This window comes from Liolophura sinensis, chromosome 9 (genome assembly GCF_032854445.1).
Source record: "Liolophura sinensis isolate JHLJ2023 chromosome 9, CUHK_Ljap_v2, whole genome shotgun sequence".
Classification (NCBI taxonomy): Eukaryota; Metazoa; Mollusca; class Polyplacophora; order Chitonida; family Chitonidae; genus Liolophura; species Liolophura sinensis.
Genome location: NC_088303.1, coordinates 12,908,907 through 12,922,122, shown reverse-complemented (window position 1 = coordinate 12,922,122; position 13,216 = coordinate 12,908,907). Strand labels below are relative to the sequence as shown.

The following is a 13,216-nucleotide window of genomic DNA, read 5'->3' as shown; positions in this document are numbered from 1 at the left end:
ATCTGCATGGAGACCATAAACCAAAAACCAGATTAATGTCGTAAACGGGACGAAGGATAACCCTGTTCTCATGAGCTCACAAGTGTTCACTGTTTCGAAGATCTCATTGAATCACATGGAATTGAGGTTGATGTAGGGTAACTTTTCAAACATTTCGACAGCTAGAAGATGTTCAAGATTGTCAGCTAGTGGTCTAGTTTTGAGAAGTTCTATTCTGGCATACTGATTCATTTGGTGAGGAATACACGATAAGAAAGCACTTAAACAGTTCTCTCAACACCTGATATCGAAATGGGTCAAGCAGACGACAGAAAGAGCATGACCTATACTGCCCATTACGACAACCGCCTGGGGAACTACAACATGGCCGACCAAGAAATGAAAGCAAATCGGCACGAACAAACTGTCAAACATTTGGACAGTTTGTACATTTGCTGTACGTCTGATGTGTTTTAGCATTGCCGAATAATTCTTAACTGATTTCAGCATGGCTGCAGAATAAATTACACATGCATGAGTGTAAAGTATTCTTTAAAAAAAAAAATGATAACACTAGCGATGTATGTACACACGTTGCATATGTAGTTTTACGTTGATCTGAAGGTCATAACTATATATAAGGGGTTGGCGGCTAAGCATGTAAGCTCATGATGAACCTGGCGGGGGGGGGGGGGGCTCGTTATTGATCAGTACATATGTGAAAGAAAAACGTGTTGTAACACTGAAGCTGCTTGTAGCTGTAACAGTATCAAGTAATCCAGCAAGAATCACCATACATTGTAGGGATGGGGATATAGGTCCAGATGATCCTTGTTGGTGCGTTACTTCATTAACTCTGTGTAGTCTGCCTAAAATGTTTAGTCACTGCATGAATAGTGGTGTGTTTTGCTGTTGACAATTAAAATTGGTATGTCTGGCTCTTGTCTCAGCTGATGTCAAGTGCTTTTTTTTTAGTCTTACTCAGATAAACATGTTATTATCAAACGAAAACAGATCTGGAATTCCCTTTTGCCATGTAGGTCATGCTGGTCCATTTAATGTGGATGTGGGTTCAGGACATATAGACTAGTATTCAGAAAAAGTCATTATTGAAATGTATGTTTTTTTAAAAATGAGATAAACCGAATATGAGATGGTTAAATATTTATAATACATGACATTAGTGCAGTATTTAGATCAAGAAAATATAAAAGAATGTATCTCTGTCATATTTTGTTTACATGTAGTTACACACACCAAGCTCTTAAAGCCTGAAGATGTTAATTTAGCCAATCAAAATACTTTTATTATTTATGGATTTGGCATTTACGTATATACACAGGACAATTTCATTTGACAGCAGGAAGATTTGCATTTTAGTTCAGAGTAGTTTGAGAGATTTAAAGCCAATTAAGCATGTGTACATATGTTCTTGAGGTCACAGTTAAACAGAGAGATTTAAGTAGTCCATGAAAATTTAAGCACTGTCTTCTAGACAGCAAGCTACTGTTTTTTGTTTTTGCTTTTTCCCAAACATCCCATCACTTTTAGTACAGGCTATTAGTAAAAATGTTTATTTGCATATGTGTCATCGGCTCTGATCCAACAGCAGCTGGCAGCACCGTGTTCTAAATATAGGAAATGTGTTGAATGTTAGGTTTTATAATAGGGCAATGGTTTTATACTCAAAGTACTCCATACTTGTGTTTGGTGTTCAACACCTATCAAATAAGTAGAGATTCAGTTGCATATTTTAGAAACTAAATCGCCCAAATGCTATTTTCAGTTAATTAATAGGGTATTATTGAACATTTCAGCCTCATATAATGGGTGGTATGTACAGCATACACATGTTCATTCATTTACATTCTTGCAGGTGACCTCAATCCCAAGAAAATAATTGCCAAAACCAAATTCAGTATAATGATCTGTTAAGTAGATAGTTATATATACATGTATGTTTCCAGTTAGATCAAGGAATTTCTATCATGCATCAAAATGCAGTCATCATTTTTGAATGCTGGGGAAATGGATTTTCTAGTCAATATCCCAGTAACTTATGGTGACCCTGTTTGCTTTACAAGGAGTGTAGTCTTAATATAGGTACCAGTGATGATTTTACAAAATTTAATATTCACTGATCTCTTAGCAGTGGTTGGCTCTCAGCAATCTATTAATTTGATTTCATGTGATAAAATGTATTATTTGTGTTTTAATGTAATAGTGTTTTAAGTGTTATCTGTGTTATCCATGTACAATAACCCATTTAATATCAGGATACACTGTGCTGTGTATGAACCACTTACTGACATCCTAAGTATGTTTTGAACACAGTTCTTGCCACTAGCATGATAGTAGACATGTGTTTTTTTATAGTGGATGGAAAATGTTATCAAACTCTTACTACAAGTTTTCTGTTATGTTTCTTACAGTGAAGCGACAGATTTTGAGATACCAGAGCTATAGTCTGGGTCTGTTTCCAAATATTGGAGACCCAGAGAACCCAAGCCAAATTGGCAATGTCAGAGACAGCATTTATTGTGCAACAGCTACATGGGCTCTGTCACAAGCTTACAGGTAAGAGTTCAGTCTGGTCATGTTATCGTACTGCAAGAATTTTAGACCCGGAAACTTTAAAAACCATCAATATGTACATGTATTATCTGCAGTGCCAAGAATGGTGTTGAATCATTCATTTATACTTACCTCTGTACAGCGCAGTGACCCAGGAGCCTCTCACTAATGCAGTCACTGTGAGTTCAAATGCGGCTCACACTGGCTTCCTTTCTGGTTAAACGTGAATAGGTCAGCCAGCAGTTCGCAGATGGCTGTAGGTTTTCCCCAGGCTATGCCCTGTTTCTTCCCACATTGCTGTAATGTAATATTATAATTGTAATATTCTTGATTATGGAGTAAAACACCAATCATATAAATAAATAAATAATTTATATTTAGGGAGAATTTAGGGAAATTTGTCGATGACAGGAAGAGGGATGGTTTTCTCCACGCTCTGCCTAGTTTCCTTCCTGTCAGTGATCATCCCCATAAATCATGTGGTGCCACTTACATTCTGCGACTGACAGACATGATTCAAACTTATACCTATTGTTTTGTCCACATGCTTTTCGTGGGCTGACTAGGTGTCTTTGGGAGAAAAGGAGGGGGGCAGTATGAATACATGGTGATCGGTTTACACTTTTGCAAGAAGAAAACAGTCTGAACCCAAAGTAGTGTTCGGAAAGAAAATCAGATGCAATTAACCTTGTGATGAGCACTGAAGATGCATGTAGTTCGCATTGCAAATAATTTCACAGTAACAAAGACAGCCCACTGCAAAACTTATGAATGATCTGTGCATCTGTAGATGACAACTTCATTTTCAGTAAAATTTAGCAATTGCAAGAAGACCATGCAACAGGGACATGCTCATCGCTGGTTATTGTTCCCATAAACTTTTTCCACGATGACTATGTGCATGGTCATTGTGACTGGCCTGCAGCAAAGATAAGGACATAATGTAAGATACTCCAAGCAAACAAAATATAGTGTGATTTTGTAGGATGTACACTGTTTCTCCCTTGTAGGCGTATAGATGATGATCAAGGCCGGACCTATGAGCTCTCTCAGAGTGCTGTTAAGTGCATGAGAGGTATTCTTTTCTGCTGGTTACGACAGGCAGACAAGGTGAGAGCTGCATGTACATGGTGGTTGCTAAGGCCAACCTCCATTTGGCTTTGTCCTGTGATATGGAGTAGTAAATGTCCCCTCATGAATCAGTGAATGAATGATTGAGGTTTAATAACACATTATTATTATTATTTCAACCATATCATGGCAATGTTCTGTAAGATAAGGTAACATTGTTTTTATCTTCGTGATATGAAATCGGGGTATTTAGAAATACCTAAATCTTTCTTACTTTCTCAGTTCTTTGTGAGGTGTGTCCACTGAACTCTGTCAATACAGTTTCCTTAATGCCAAAAACTTTGGAGTCCCATGTAAACAATCCAGTGAAGTAATCCTAGAATTCTGAAATACCATAATATTGTGTTATTTGTTTTTTTGGGGTTTTTTTTGGCATTACTTCTTTAACAAAATGGAAGTCATTACAGCACAGGTGAATAGTATAGAAAATTAATAATCTAGGCATGGTTTAGGCAGCACTGTGTATCCTGTCGTGTAAACATGTGCTATTAGTTTTGTACAACACATGTTTTATTTATTTCTGTTTGTTTCCAGCCTGAAAAGTTCAAGAGGAATCAAAGCGCAGTGTATGCCCTGCAATCTAAGTTCCACATTGTGACTGGAGACCCTGTGTCTAGGGATGAGGAGTGTGAACACCTTCAGGTATTTGGCACAGCCACTTCAGAGAAATACGACGTTTAACAGTGTAGACTGTATAACATGAAGACAACATGTTGAACAAGTGAACCAGTGCTGGCCCTATATCTCCAACCTCTATCTCTTTGTGTATGGTGAATGTATATGTTGATACATCTGTGAACATTGAACTGAGAACATTGGGTGATGTAACCTAGTCAGCTTGACTGAAACAGAAATATTGGACAAATAGGTGTGATTGTCTGATTAGGGGTGTATGTTTTCTGTTTTCAGATTGATGTTGTGGCTCTCTTCCTCCTGTCTATGGTGCAGATGATCTCAGCCGGCTTAGAGGTTTGTTGTCACATGTACACACTTGAAATCATTTACTGCGTTAAATCTCAATCGTTCACTCATTTGGCTCTCATTGCTATGATTGACTGGAACAAGCAGTCTAGTAGCTTTTTAATGTTCTGCTGTCCGTCAGTATTGTAAACACAAGAAGGACAAACAGTGATCTTCATGCGTTTTGTGTGTTCTGATATCATATTGGTAGATGCCATTTAGAAAGTGGATTTAAGTAACAGTGTTAGCATTATTAGGTATTACACTTTCTGGGTATAGATGGAACCAGATGTAATCCGTAACAATGATAGTACTGTTACTTAAATCCACTTTCTATATGGCATCTACAAGTCTGACCTACAGATACTGATTATCAGAGGGGCAATGCAGTTCTCTGTAAAGTCTACCAATCTGTTACCTTCCATTTTGTGGGAGGCCTATTTGTTGAATGGTCTGAATGATTGATATATATTGTTTCGGCCAGTTTTCAACACTAGCATCAGTGCTATATCCAGAAAGCTCTATTCTTTATAAGAATAATACTGTATACAGGCCTGTACGTCTATACAGGACTGTAAATGCGAATCATTGAGCAGTTAGTAGACCCATAATCTGGATTTACTTTTCCTCCTTCCTCGTGTTACTCTGTTTGAATTTCTTCATGCACTAGTATATACATGTATGTCTTTGCCTTATTGATTCATCCAGTTGGTCGTGGGATTCCTCTGGGCTCTGCCCAATAATGCTGGTCTCGGTTGTATAAGTGAAATATTCTTCAGTACAGCGTAAAACACCAATCAGATAAATAAATAAATAAATATTGATTCATCTTGCCATCTTCAATGTGTTGTTTTTTTTTTGATTATTTTCTTTTGGTTTTCAGATAATTTTCACCACAGATGAAGTCAATTTCATCCAGAATTTGGTGTTTTATGTTGAGCGCGCCTATCGAACTCCAGACTATGGAATGTGGGAAAGAGGAAGCAAATATAACAATGGTTCTAGTGAACTTCATGCCAGGTTTGGTCTTAATATCATATACAAATAGCTGCTATTTTGTAAAAAAAAAAAAAATAATAAAAAACAAAATTAATGTACAGCATGATTTATTTTGTTCTTGAGCTAAGTTTTTAATTGAATGTTGGTTTAATATATTTAATACCTGTAATTTGTCGGTATGAATTCTAATCTAGCTCCCAGATGCTTACTACAACTAAGATAATGATAAACAGTATATTTAGGTACATAATGTTCATGTCAACAAGAAGAAAAAAACAACAAAAAAACAATACCTGTCTGCAAATGATAAAACGATGTAATCTTGACCAGAACGCAATATGTAGTAGATTTCTCACTTTTACTTGTCCTTGTTAGATACAGTCAAACCTGTTGTATGTGGCCAGTAACGGGAGACGAAGTAAGTGGCTGCTTAGAGCAGGTGGGCCGCATGTAAAACCTGCTGGGAAAACGACTGAGCCAACACATAACTTTTGTTTCTGTTTTTATCAGTATTAATTTAAGATATGATCAATGTTCATGTCTACATACATTTAGTAGATATATGACAACAATATACTAATATTATGTCTGAAAAAAATTCAGTGGTGTGGGTTATAAGTCTGAAGCCATGATGGTGTTCAGACAGAGTGTAATTAAACAAGCGCTTGCAACGCGAGTTTCAAGTCAGCGCACATGTGACTTTTCCCCCAAACACTTCCATTGTCTAGACAGTCTAGCTCCAGTTGGGCCAACATGGATTATGGATATGCCAACGAACATTTGAACTGTGAATGACAGCTAGACCCATGAACTGTATGGAAATTTATTCAGTTTGCCCTTACCGGTGAACACCAACAACAACATACATGTATATGGATCAGGGAAGTTCAACATGTGTTCGCCCACTGTGACTTAATGGCTTTCCCACCTCAGACATCCTCTATACATGGGGCTGTTAAATCCCACTGCCTGCCAGTGGATGTCTTGACTATAAACAGCTGCGCATTAAAACAAACGCACAAACTTCACAAGACAAAGATGCAGGTTATAACATTGTAAATTTTCAATCACTGCCAAAACTGCCAAAGTTTGTGGCTGCCATTTTGATATTTTCAAATCTCTGATCGTCATTACTTTTGAAAATCTCGGCCACATAGGGTGGGTTGCTATTGGACTTTGTTACAATATATAGTGGCCGCTGTTTGTGTTGGACAGATCTCTGCATATTAGAGGTTGTTTAATGTGGAAAATCGTTTGGACGTGCCAGAGAGTGGCTGCTTAGGACAGTTGGACGCTAAATATAAGTGGCCATAAGTACAGATTTGACTGTAGATAATAAATTGCAGAATGGTCTATTAGTTAGACTTGCTGTCATTACATGTATGTATTCCAGTTCAATTGGATTGGCTAAAGCTGCGCTGGAGTCCATCAATGGATTGAACCTGTTTGGTGAGCAAGGTGCCAGCTGGTCTGTCATCTATGTGGATATTGATGCCCATAACAGAAACCGCACCATTTTTGAAACAGTCCTGCCGAGGGAGTCCAATTCCAAGGTAGGTCTGTCTTCAGAGACCATTGCTCAGTCTCTGTGTCCAGTGGTTCTACTGTCTACTGTCTACATTGGTTGTAGTTGTTTCTAACTGAGCGCCGCGGGAGAGCATCAGGGGTGGTCAGCGAATTATACTTACACTTCAAGAATGTTATAAATAAGCTTATTTTTCACTGAGAAGTTAGTCTATGGTCTTACCCCTCAGTTTTAATCATAATAATTTTAGTATATGCACTTTGCAAGGGGTTGATTTTTTTATTATCATTATTTTGAGATAAATGGGAATTTGGGAAAAAAATTTGGGAGATTAGAGTGAAAGACAGCCCCTGACTAATGTTTATGTCCACTGAAAGACTGCCATTCAGAGTATCTTAAACCAACATTAAATATTTTTTTTGGATTTTTTTTCAATCCAGTAAGAGTTTAGGGAAACCTCGTCTTGACACAGCTTCAGCACGTCTCCATTATCGAGAGCAAGGTTATGTCACGTTTAGTTTAGCTCTTAAATGTCAAATGTATTTTGCGTATAGAAACCTAAGCAGTTGCTTATGGCAGACAAAAGTTGTGGACTTAAGCGATGAAGGCTCAAGTGATAAATATAGTTTTCTCGGCAATTGGACGTAATAGAAGAATATTTCTTCCACTGCTTGAACTGTTGATACAGTAGGCCTACTATATCATTTATAGCAACCCTGTTTAAATAGCCTAGCTGCAGATTTACGACAGGGGTATTCCTGGTTCAGGTCAAATCATGCAGAGGTTCTGTGCTCGAGAATTTGACCCCTATTAAATGTTTACAAAATTCCGTTTGTTGTACAACTAGATTCATGTTCAATTCTGAAACAAATGGATATAAATCTAAGCACCACTGGGGCTTATCTAGGCATTCAACTACACAGAATTATGCTTCAATTTGGTACCGGTAGCTTCTAAGATGAAAGCAGTGGTGACATAATCAGATTCCAGAGTCGGATGTCAGAGAAAGCACCTCGACTTGAGCATGGTGTTCCAATAATTTTACTGTGTTTTATAATGGAAAAAAGATGGAGAAATGATGGAGAAAAATTTAAATTCTTTATTTGTAATAATTCGGAGAAAAAATTATATCATAAGATCTGATCGATTTTAAGCGTTGTAGAGTTGACTTCTCATTCCCATAAACCTGCCGCATCCCTAGTGAATTTTGCACTCACTCAGATATTTGTAATTTGGAAACTGGTGACTAAACGCTAAAATAAACAAGAAATATATTTGGGGAGATGAATGTGGTTTAGGCAGAGATGGCATACTACTGTCTGACATAATTTGTGATACCATCGTTGAATATTTCACAGCTTGTAAATCTGTGGTGGTCTGTAAGTGATACAGACCTGTCCCACAACATGGGGCTCGCTCAAAATGATATATATCATATGCAGCAGTTCTTTGTTATCATATGTCACTCCATGGAGTGAATGGGTAAAGGGTATGTCACAGCTTAGGCCACGCATTCTGATAGCAACGTCTTTGATTGGATAAAATTCTCAAGATGGATGCCTCGACTCACACTAGCCATGTGTGCGGCATTGCCATTTTGTTCTGCATGTTCAAATCTCATTAAAGCAGTAAAGTATTATGCTTTTTAGAAAGCTTGAGTATCCTGCTTTTGATTGAAATATATTTAAGCCAGGTGCTGTCTTCTTCATTAAGCCTGACTACCCAGTACCTTTACGCATGTAGAGTATCATGTCAAATATCTGTTTTTAAACTGCAGGGCTCTCTGTACAGAAAGCTGTAGCAGACTTCAGCACATCACGAATCCATACTTGCAAACTTGGCCTACCAGCAGATGAGATAAAGATGTCAAATTGCAATGAAAGTGACACCTACACATGAGCATTTCCACCTCTGTAGCTAAACACTTCTTGTTCATTCTGGCGTAATTTGAAAAACTGTCAACCGGCCCATATTTCTTAAACATGAATACTTAATGTACTTAATATTGAATCGAGATCCCCTCAGATGAAAGTTTTAATCACACAGATTGGTTTTATATACACGTAGATACCTGCCACTTACAATCACAGGACTCAAAATTTCCATGTGTTTGCCCATCGTTCGCATGATTTTTGCCGACAAAGAGCAAAACAATATTCTTATCTGTCGCTGGGGACATGTAAATCACATATGGGTAAAACTGTATACAGGAAATCATAAAATTTGTTTATAAAGCCATTGACGATGTTGTGTGAACTCCTAATGTGAAAACTCAAATGAATCTTGTCTCCCGATATGCCGGACTAGCTCATAATGCCCCCGAAAAGGGGTAAAAGTAAATCATCGTAGTTTGAGAAACCTCACATGGAGTATGTTTTCTGTGTTTAAGGGAGGTTTTCAATATAAAATCACGGGAAAAGGAACCCTTCTGCAATAGGAGGACAGTTTTGACTGTAAAGAAACAAAATGTGCATGTAGACTGACATACTAAATTGGAATTACGTGGACACGGGAAGCTGATGACAGATATTTCTCAATGAAATTTGTTTTTAGCTAAAATAAACTACCAGGCAAAAGAAAGGTTTCACCGTATTTTTTGTCATAAAAAAAATAAAAGCGCGGTTCCAGATTTGATTTTAAGCAGGACATGGTGTATGACTGCATGGTTTCCTCTACCAGAGCGCATCATCACGAACGCAGCAATTGGAATTGTAAAATTGCGATAACATGCAAAACGTTCTTTTGAGGCATGGCTCGTGATGCACGTGCGGTAATGTTGCATAAATACTCTTGCTCGAAAGAGCAGACATTCAGTGACCGAAAAAACACCAACAGTATGCCAAGACTTACGCAAGCGCAACGAGACCAGGCCATCGGTATGTCCACCATGGGAATCTCGCAACGTCACATTGCAAGAACGTTCAACTGCAGCCAAACCACCATCAGGAGGTTGTTGATACGCTATCAGCAGACAGGCCAGACCCAAGACAGACCAAGATCGGGAAGACCGAGGGTAACAACTGCGGCTGAAGATCGCTACATCCGGCAGATCCACCTCCGAAATCGATTCGTCACGGCGACGTCAACAGCGGGGACGGCACTAGGCCATGTCATCAGCCCCAGGACAACACTGCGTCGTCTTCGTTCAGCTGGTTTACGACCTTACCGCCCCTTCCGTAGGATGACCTTGACCCTTTTACACCTTCAACGCAGATTGCGATGGACACGTATTGTACGTCGGTGGCAGCGACGTGACTGGGCGAGAGTGCTGTTTACAGACGAGAGCAGGTTCTGTCTATTCAGGAACGATGGCAGAGTTCGAGTTTTCCGACGAAGAGGCGAGCGTCTGGCGCCAAACTGCGTAAGAGAGGTTTATCCGTTTGGAGGCGGAGGCGTCATGGTTTGGGGAGGGATTTGTGACCAAATGAAGACGCAGCTGGTTATTGTGCGAGGTAATCTGACTGGCCAGCGATACCTTGATGAGGTACTGAGACCTGTCGTCGTTCCTTTCCTTTAATGACAGCCAAAAGGATCGATCTTACAACACGACAACGCAAGACCTCACACTGCCCGCATTTTTACAGACTACCTCGAGACCGCAAACGTCATCGTGTTGCCCTGGCCAGCCAACTCACCAGACATGAACCCCATTGACCATCTCTGGGATCACCTTGACCGCCGTTTGAGACAGTTGGTGCCTCCTCCAACTAACCAACAGGAACTTGAGCAAGCTCTGTTAAACCTATGGAACGTTACCCCAGCTGACATCATCCGGCGACGGACGACGTCAATACGGAGGCGTGTGCTTGCATGCATTGATGCCCAGGGTGGCCACACTCGCTACTGATGACTGTAGTCCTTCATTTCTGTGGATACTGTGACTTTACATGCACTTGCCAGTTAACTTTACATTTGTGTAATTTTTTCTTCTGACCCCTTGTCTCTTTCATTGTGTTTTGTGGCCAATTGAATGCCAATATTTTAAAGCCTTTTTGAGAGAATATTTCACAATGATTCCTGTTTATAAACCAATCTTCTTAATTCTTATATCTGACTTTGTTTTTGTTTTATGGGCTCAAGAAGTGGGTGAAACCTTTCTTTTGCCTGGTAGTTTATGTTTGTACACATATTTGTTACATAATGATGACTCTCAGCAGACAACTGTTCACCAGGTAACGGTGTGAGGTGACTTCCACATAGGCCTAACCCGAATAATCCGTTGGTCTGCAGTGTACATTGTCCATGTACGTTCCTTGTTTGACATTGTCATGCTTTCAGACAGTGTTTGGAATTTAAAGATTTGTAATAGACATCACCCTCCTTAATACTTTCGTCAATTTCATTCGTGTGTATATTTTGAGATGTACAAGTAGGTCTACTAGTCGGGAGGCCTGCACACCTCACTGTCAGTGACTTGACCCCATGTGGCGAGGATTAACAATCAGAGCTGCTAAGTACCATGCAGGTTAATCAAACTGGTACAGGGCTAATCACTCTCTTCTGTCATCTTGCCGCCAACTCAGATTGTGCAAAAGTAAATGACAGTTACCCACGTGCAAAACTTTGTCATTTAGCATATCAACAGACATCAAGTTCCATCTAATACTGTATTGCACACATGTAGTAGATAGTATTGGTGTTTGTGTTTGTCAATCAATATGTGTTTGATTTGTTTTGTCAGAATTCTTATGGTTTTTCACAATTTATTACTTATGTAATATTTACAGTAATCAATAAGGGGGTTACTTCTGCTGTGTATTTTTCAAGCTAAATCTCAAGTGCTAGTGAAACTATTCCTTGTGGAACCTTAGTAATTTATGCAGACAGGTATTGATGAGTCCTGTGGTATTTTCATTTGATATTATTAGAGCATTGAATTTTAAAATTAGAATGTTTGTGTTAATTATTAGGTACATGTGCCAGCGAGTATTTATTTGATATGCCCTTTCATGTAAATACTTTATGTAATAGAGTATCCCTATGTAATATATATTGTAAGGCTATAAAAGTGTCTCCTGTTTAATTCAGAACACAGATGCCTCTTTACTGCCGACCATATGCTGGCCAGGGTTTGCAACACATGAGTCTCATCTGAGGTCCCGTACTGTGGAAAAAGTGCAGCACAAATTACAGGGCAAATACGGTATAAAGCGCTATCTAAGAGATGGACTGCATACGGTTGTGGAGGATAAAAACCGGAAGTATTACAAGCCTGCTGAGATCAAGGTAAATAGATGGACTTGTGTGGTAAAAGACACAGAGGTAACCTCTAATTGTCAAGATTGGAGTTCAAACTTCTGCCTTCTTCAGGCTTCTGTCAGTTGATTTTTAGCATTGTTACTGTGTGTTTTATAGGTTAAAAGAAGCTTTTCAAAATGTTCTGATGCTCAGATAACGTTGAAATACACAGATGTACATGTACATGCCATGACAATGATTTTTAGATTTTGTGATCTTCTGGATTTTTTTTTTCCAGATGTTTGATGGTATTGAATGTGAATGGCCCATTTTCTATTTATTTCTGATCATTGATGGTAAGTGCCTTTCACTCTGAAAACCTGCATAATAGAAACTGTGTATTTTTCTTTCAAAGGCTGAGCTATTTTATATTCATATACATGTAGATTCATGTAGGTATACATCCCCAAGTTCATTTAAACTGTTAAAATTGTCTTGGAAGATTTCACCTAAAGTAAAGTCGGTATAGCTACTTAGAAAAATTCTTTCTCACTTTCTCAGTCTGAGGATCGAATGTTTGAATTGTGAATTGTGATTAGGTGATTATTATCTGCAGTGTAATGGTTGAATAATAAAATGGTAGTACCCTTTTTGATCAACAGGTATGTTCGAAAATGACAAAGAAAGTGTAAAAAAGTACATCAAGATGTTGAAGCCATTGCTCAAGGAAACCAGCAATGGTAAGTTGTTTACTTGCAGTTAACCTAGTGTTCAAAATATTATGATTTTATTTAACATTTGTCTCACTGGATTGTTGAGGTAAGATGTTCCCCTTGTCCCAGCCAATCAGCCCCTGAAGTGAGGTTACAC

The 13,216-nt window shown here is 38.7% G+C and overlaps 1 protein-coding gene across 1 annotated transcript in view; it reads left to right on the top strand.

Annotated features, from left to right (window-relative positions):
- The first annotated feature begins 145 nt into the window (after positions 1-145).
- The window catches only part of LOC135474837 (phosphorylase b kinase regulatory subunit beta-like), a 29,791-nt gene continuing 16,720 nt past the window's right edge, over positions 146-13,216 (top strand). Inside the window, exons 1-10 of the mRNA XM_064754451.1 lie at positions 146-436; positions 2,412-2,556; positions 3,564-3,663; positions 4,219-4,326; positions 4,594-4,653; positions 5,528-5,664; positions 7,037-7,196; positions 12,197-12,394; positions 12,645-12,702; positions 13,009-13,086. Of these exons, the coding sequence (XP_064610521.1) occupies positions 292-436; positions 2,412-2,556; positions 3,564-3,663; positions 4,219-4,326; positions 4,594-4,653; positions 5,528-5,664; positions 7,037-7,196; positions 12,197-12,394; positions 12,645-12,702; positions 13,009-13,086 (1,189 nt within the window). The 5' untranslated portion in view covers positions 146-291. The remainder of the gene's footprint in view (positions 437-2,411; positions 2,557-3,563; positions 3,664-4,218; positions 4,327-4,593; positions 4,654-5,527; positions 5,665-7,036; positions 7,197-12,196; positions 12,395-12,644; positions 12,703-13,008; positions 13,087-13,216) is intronic.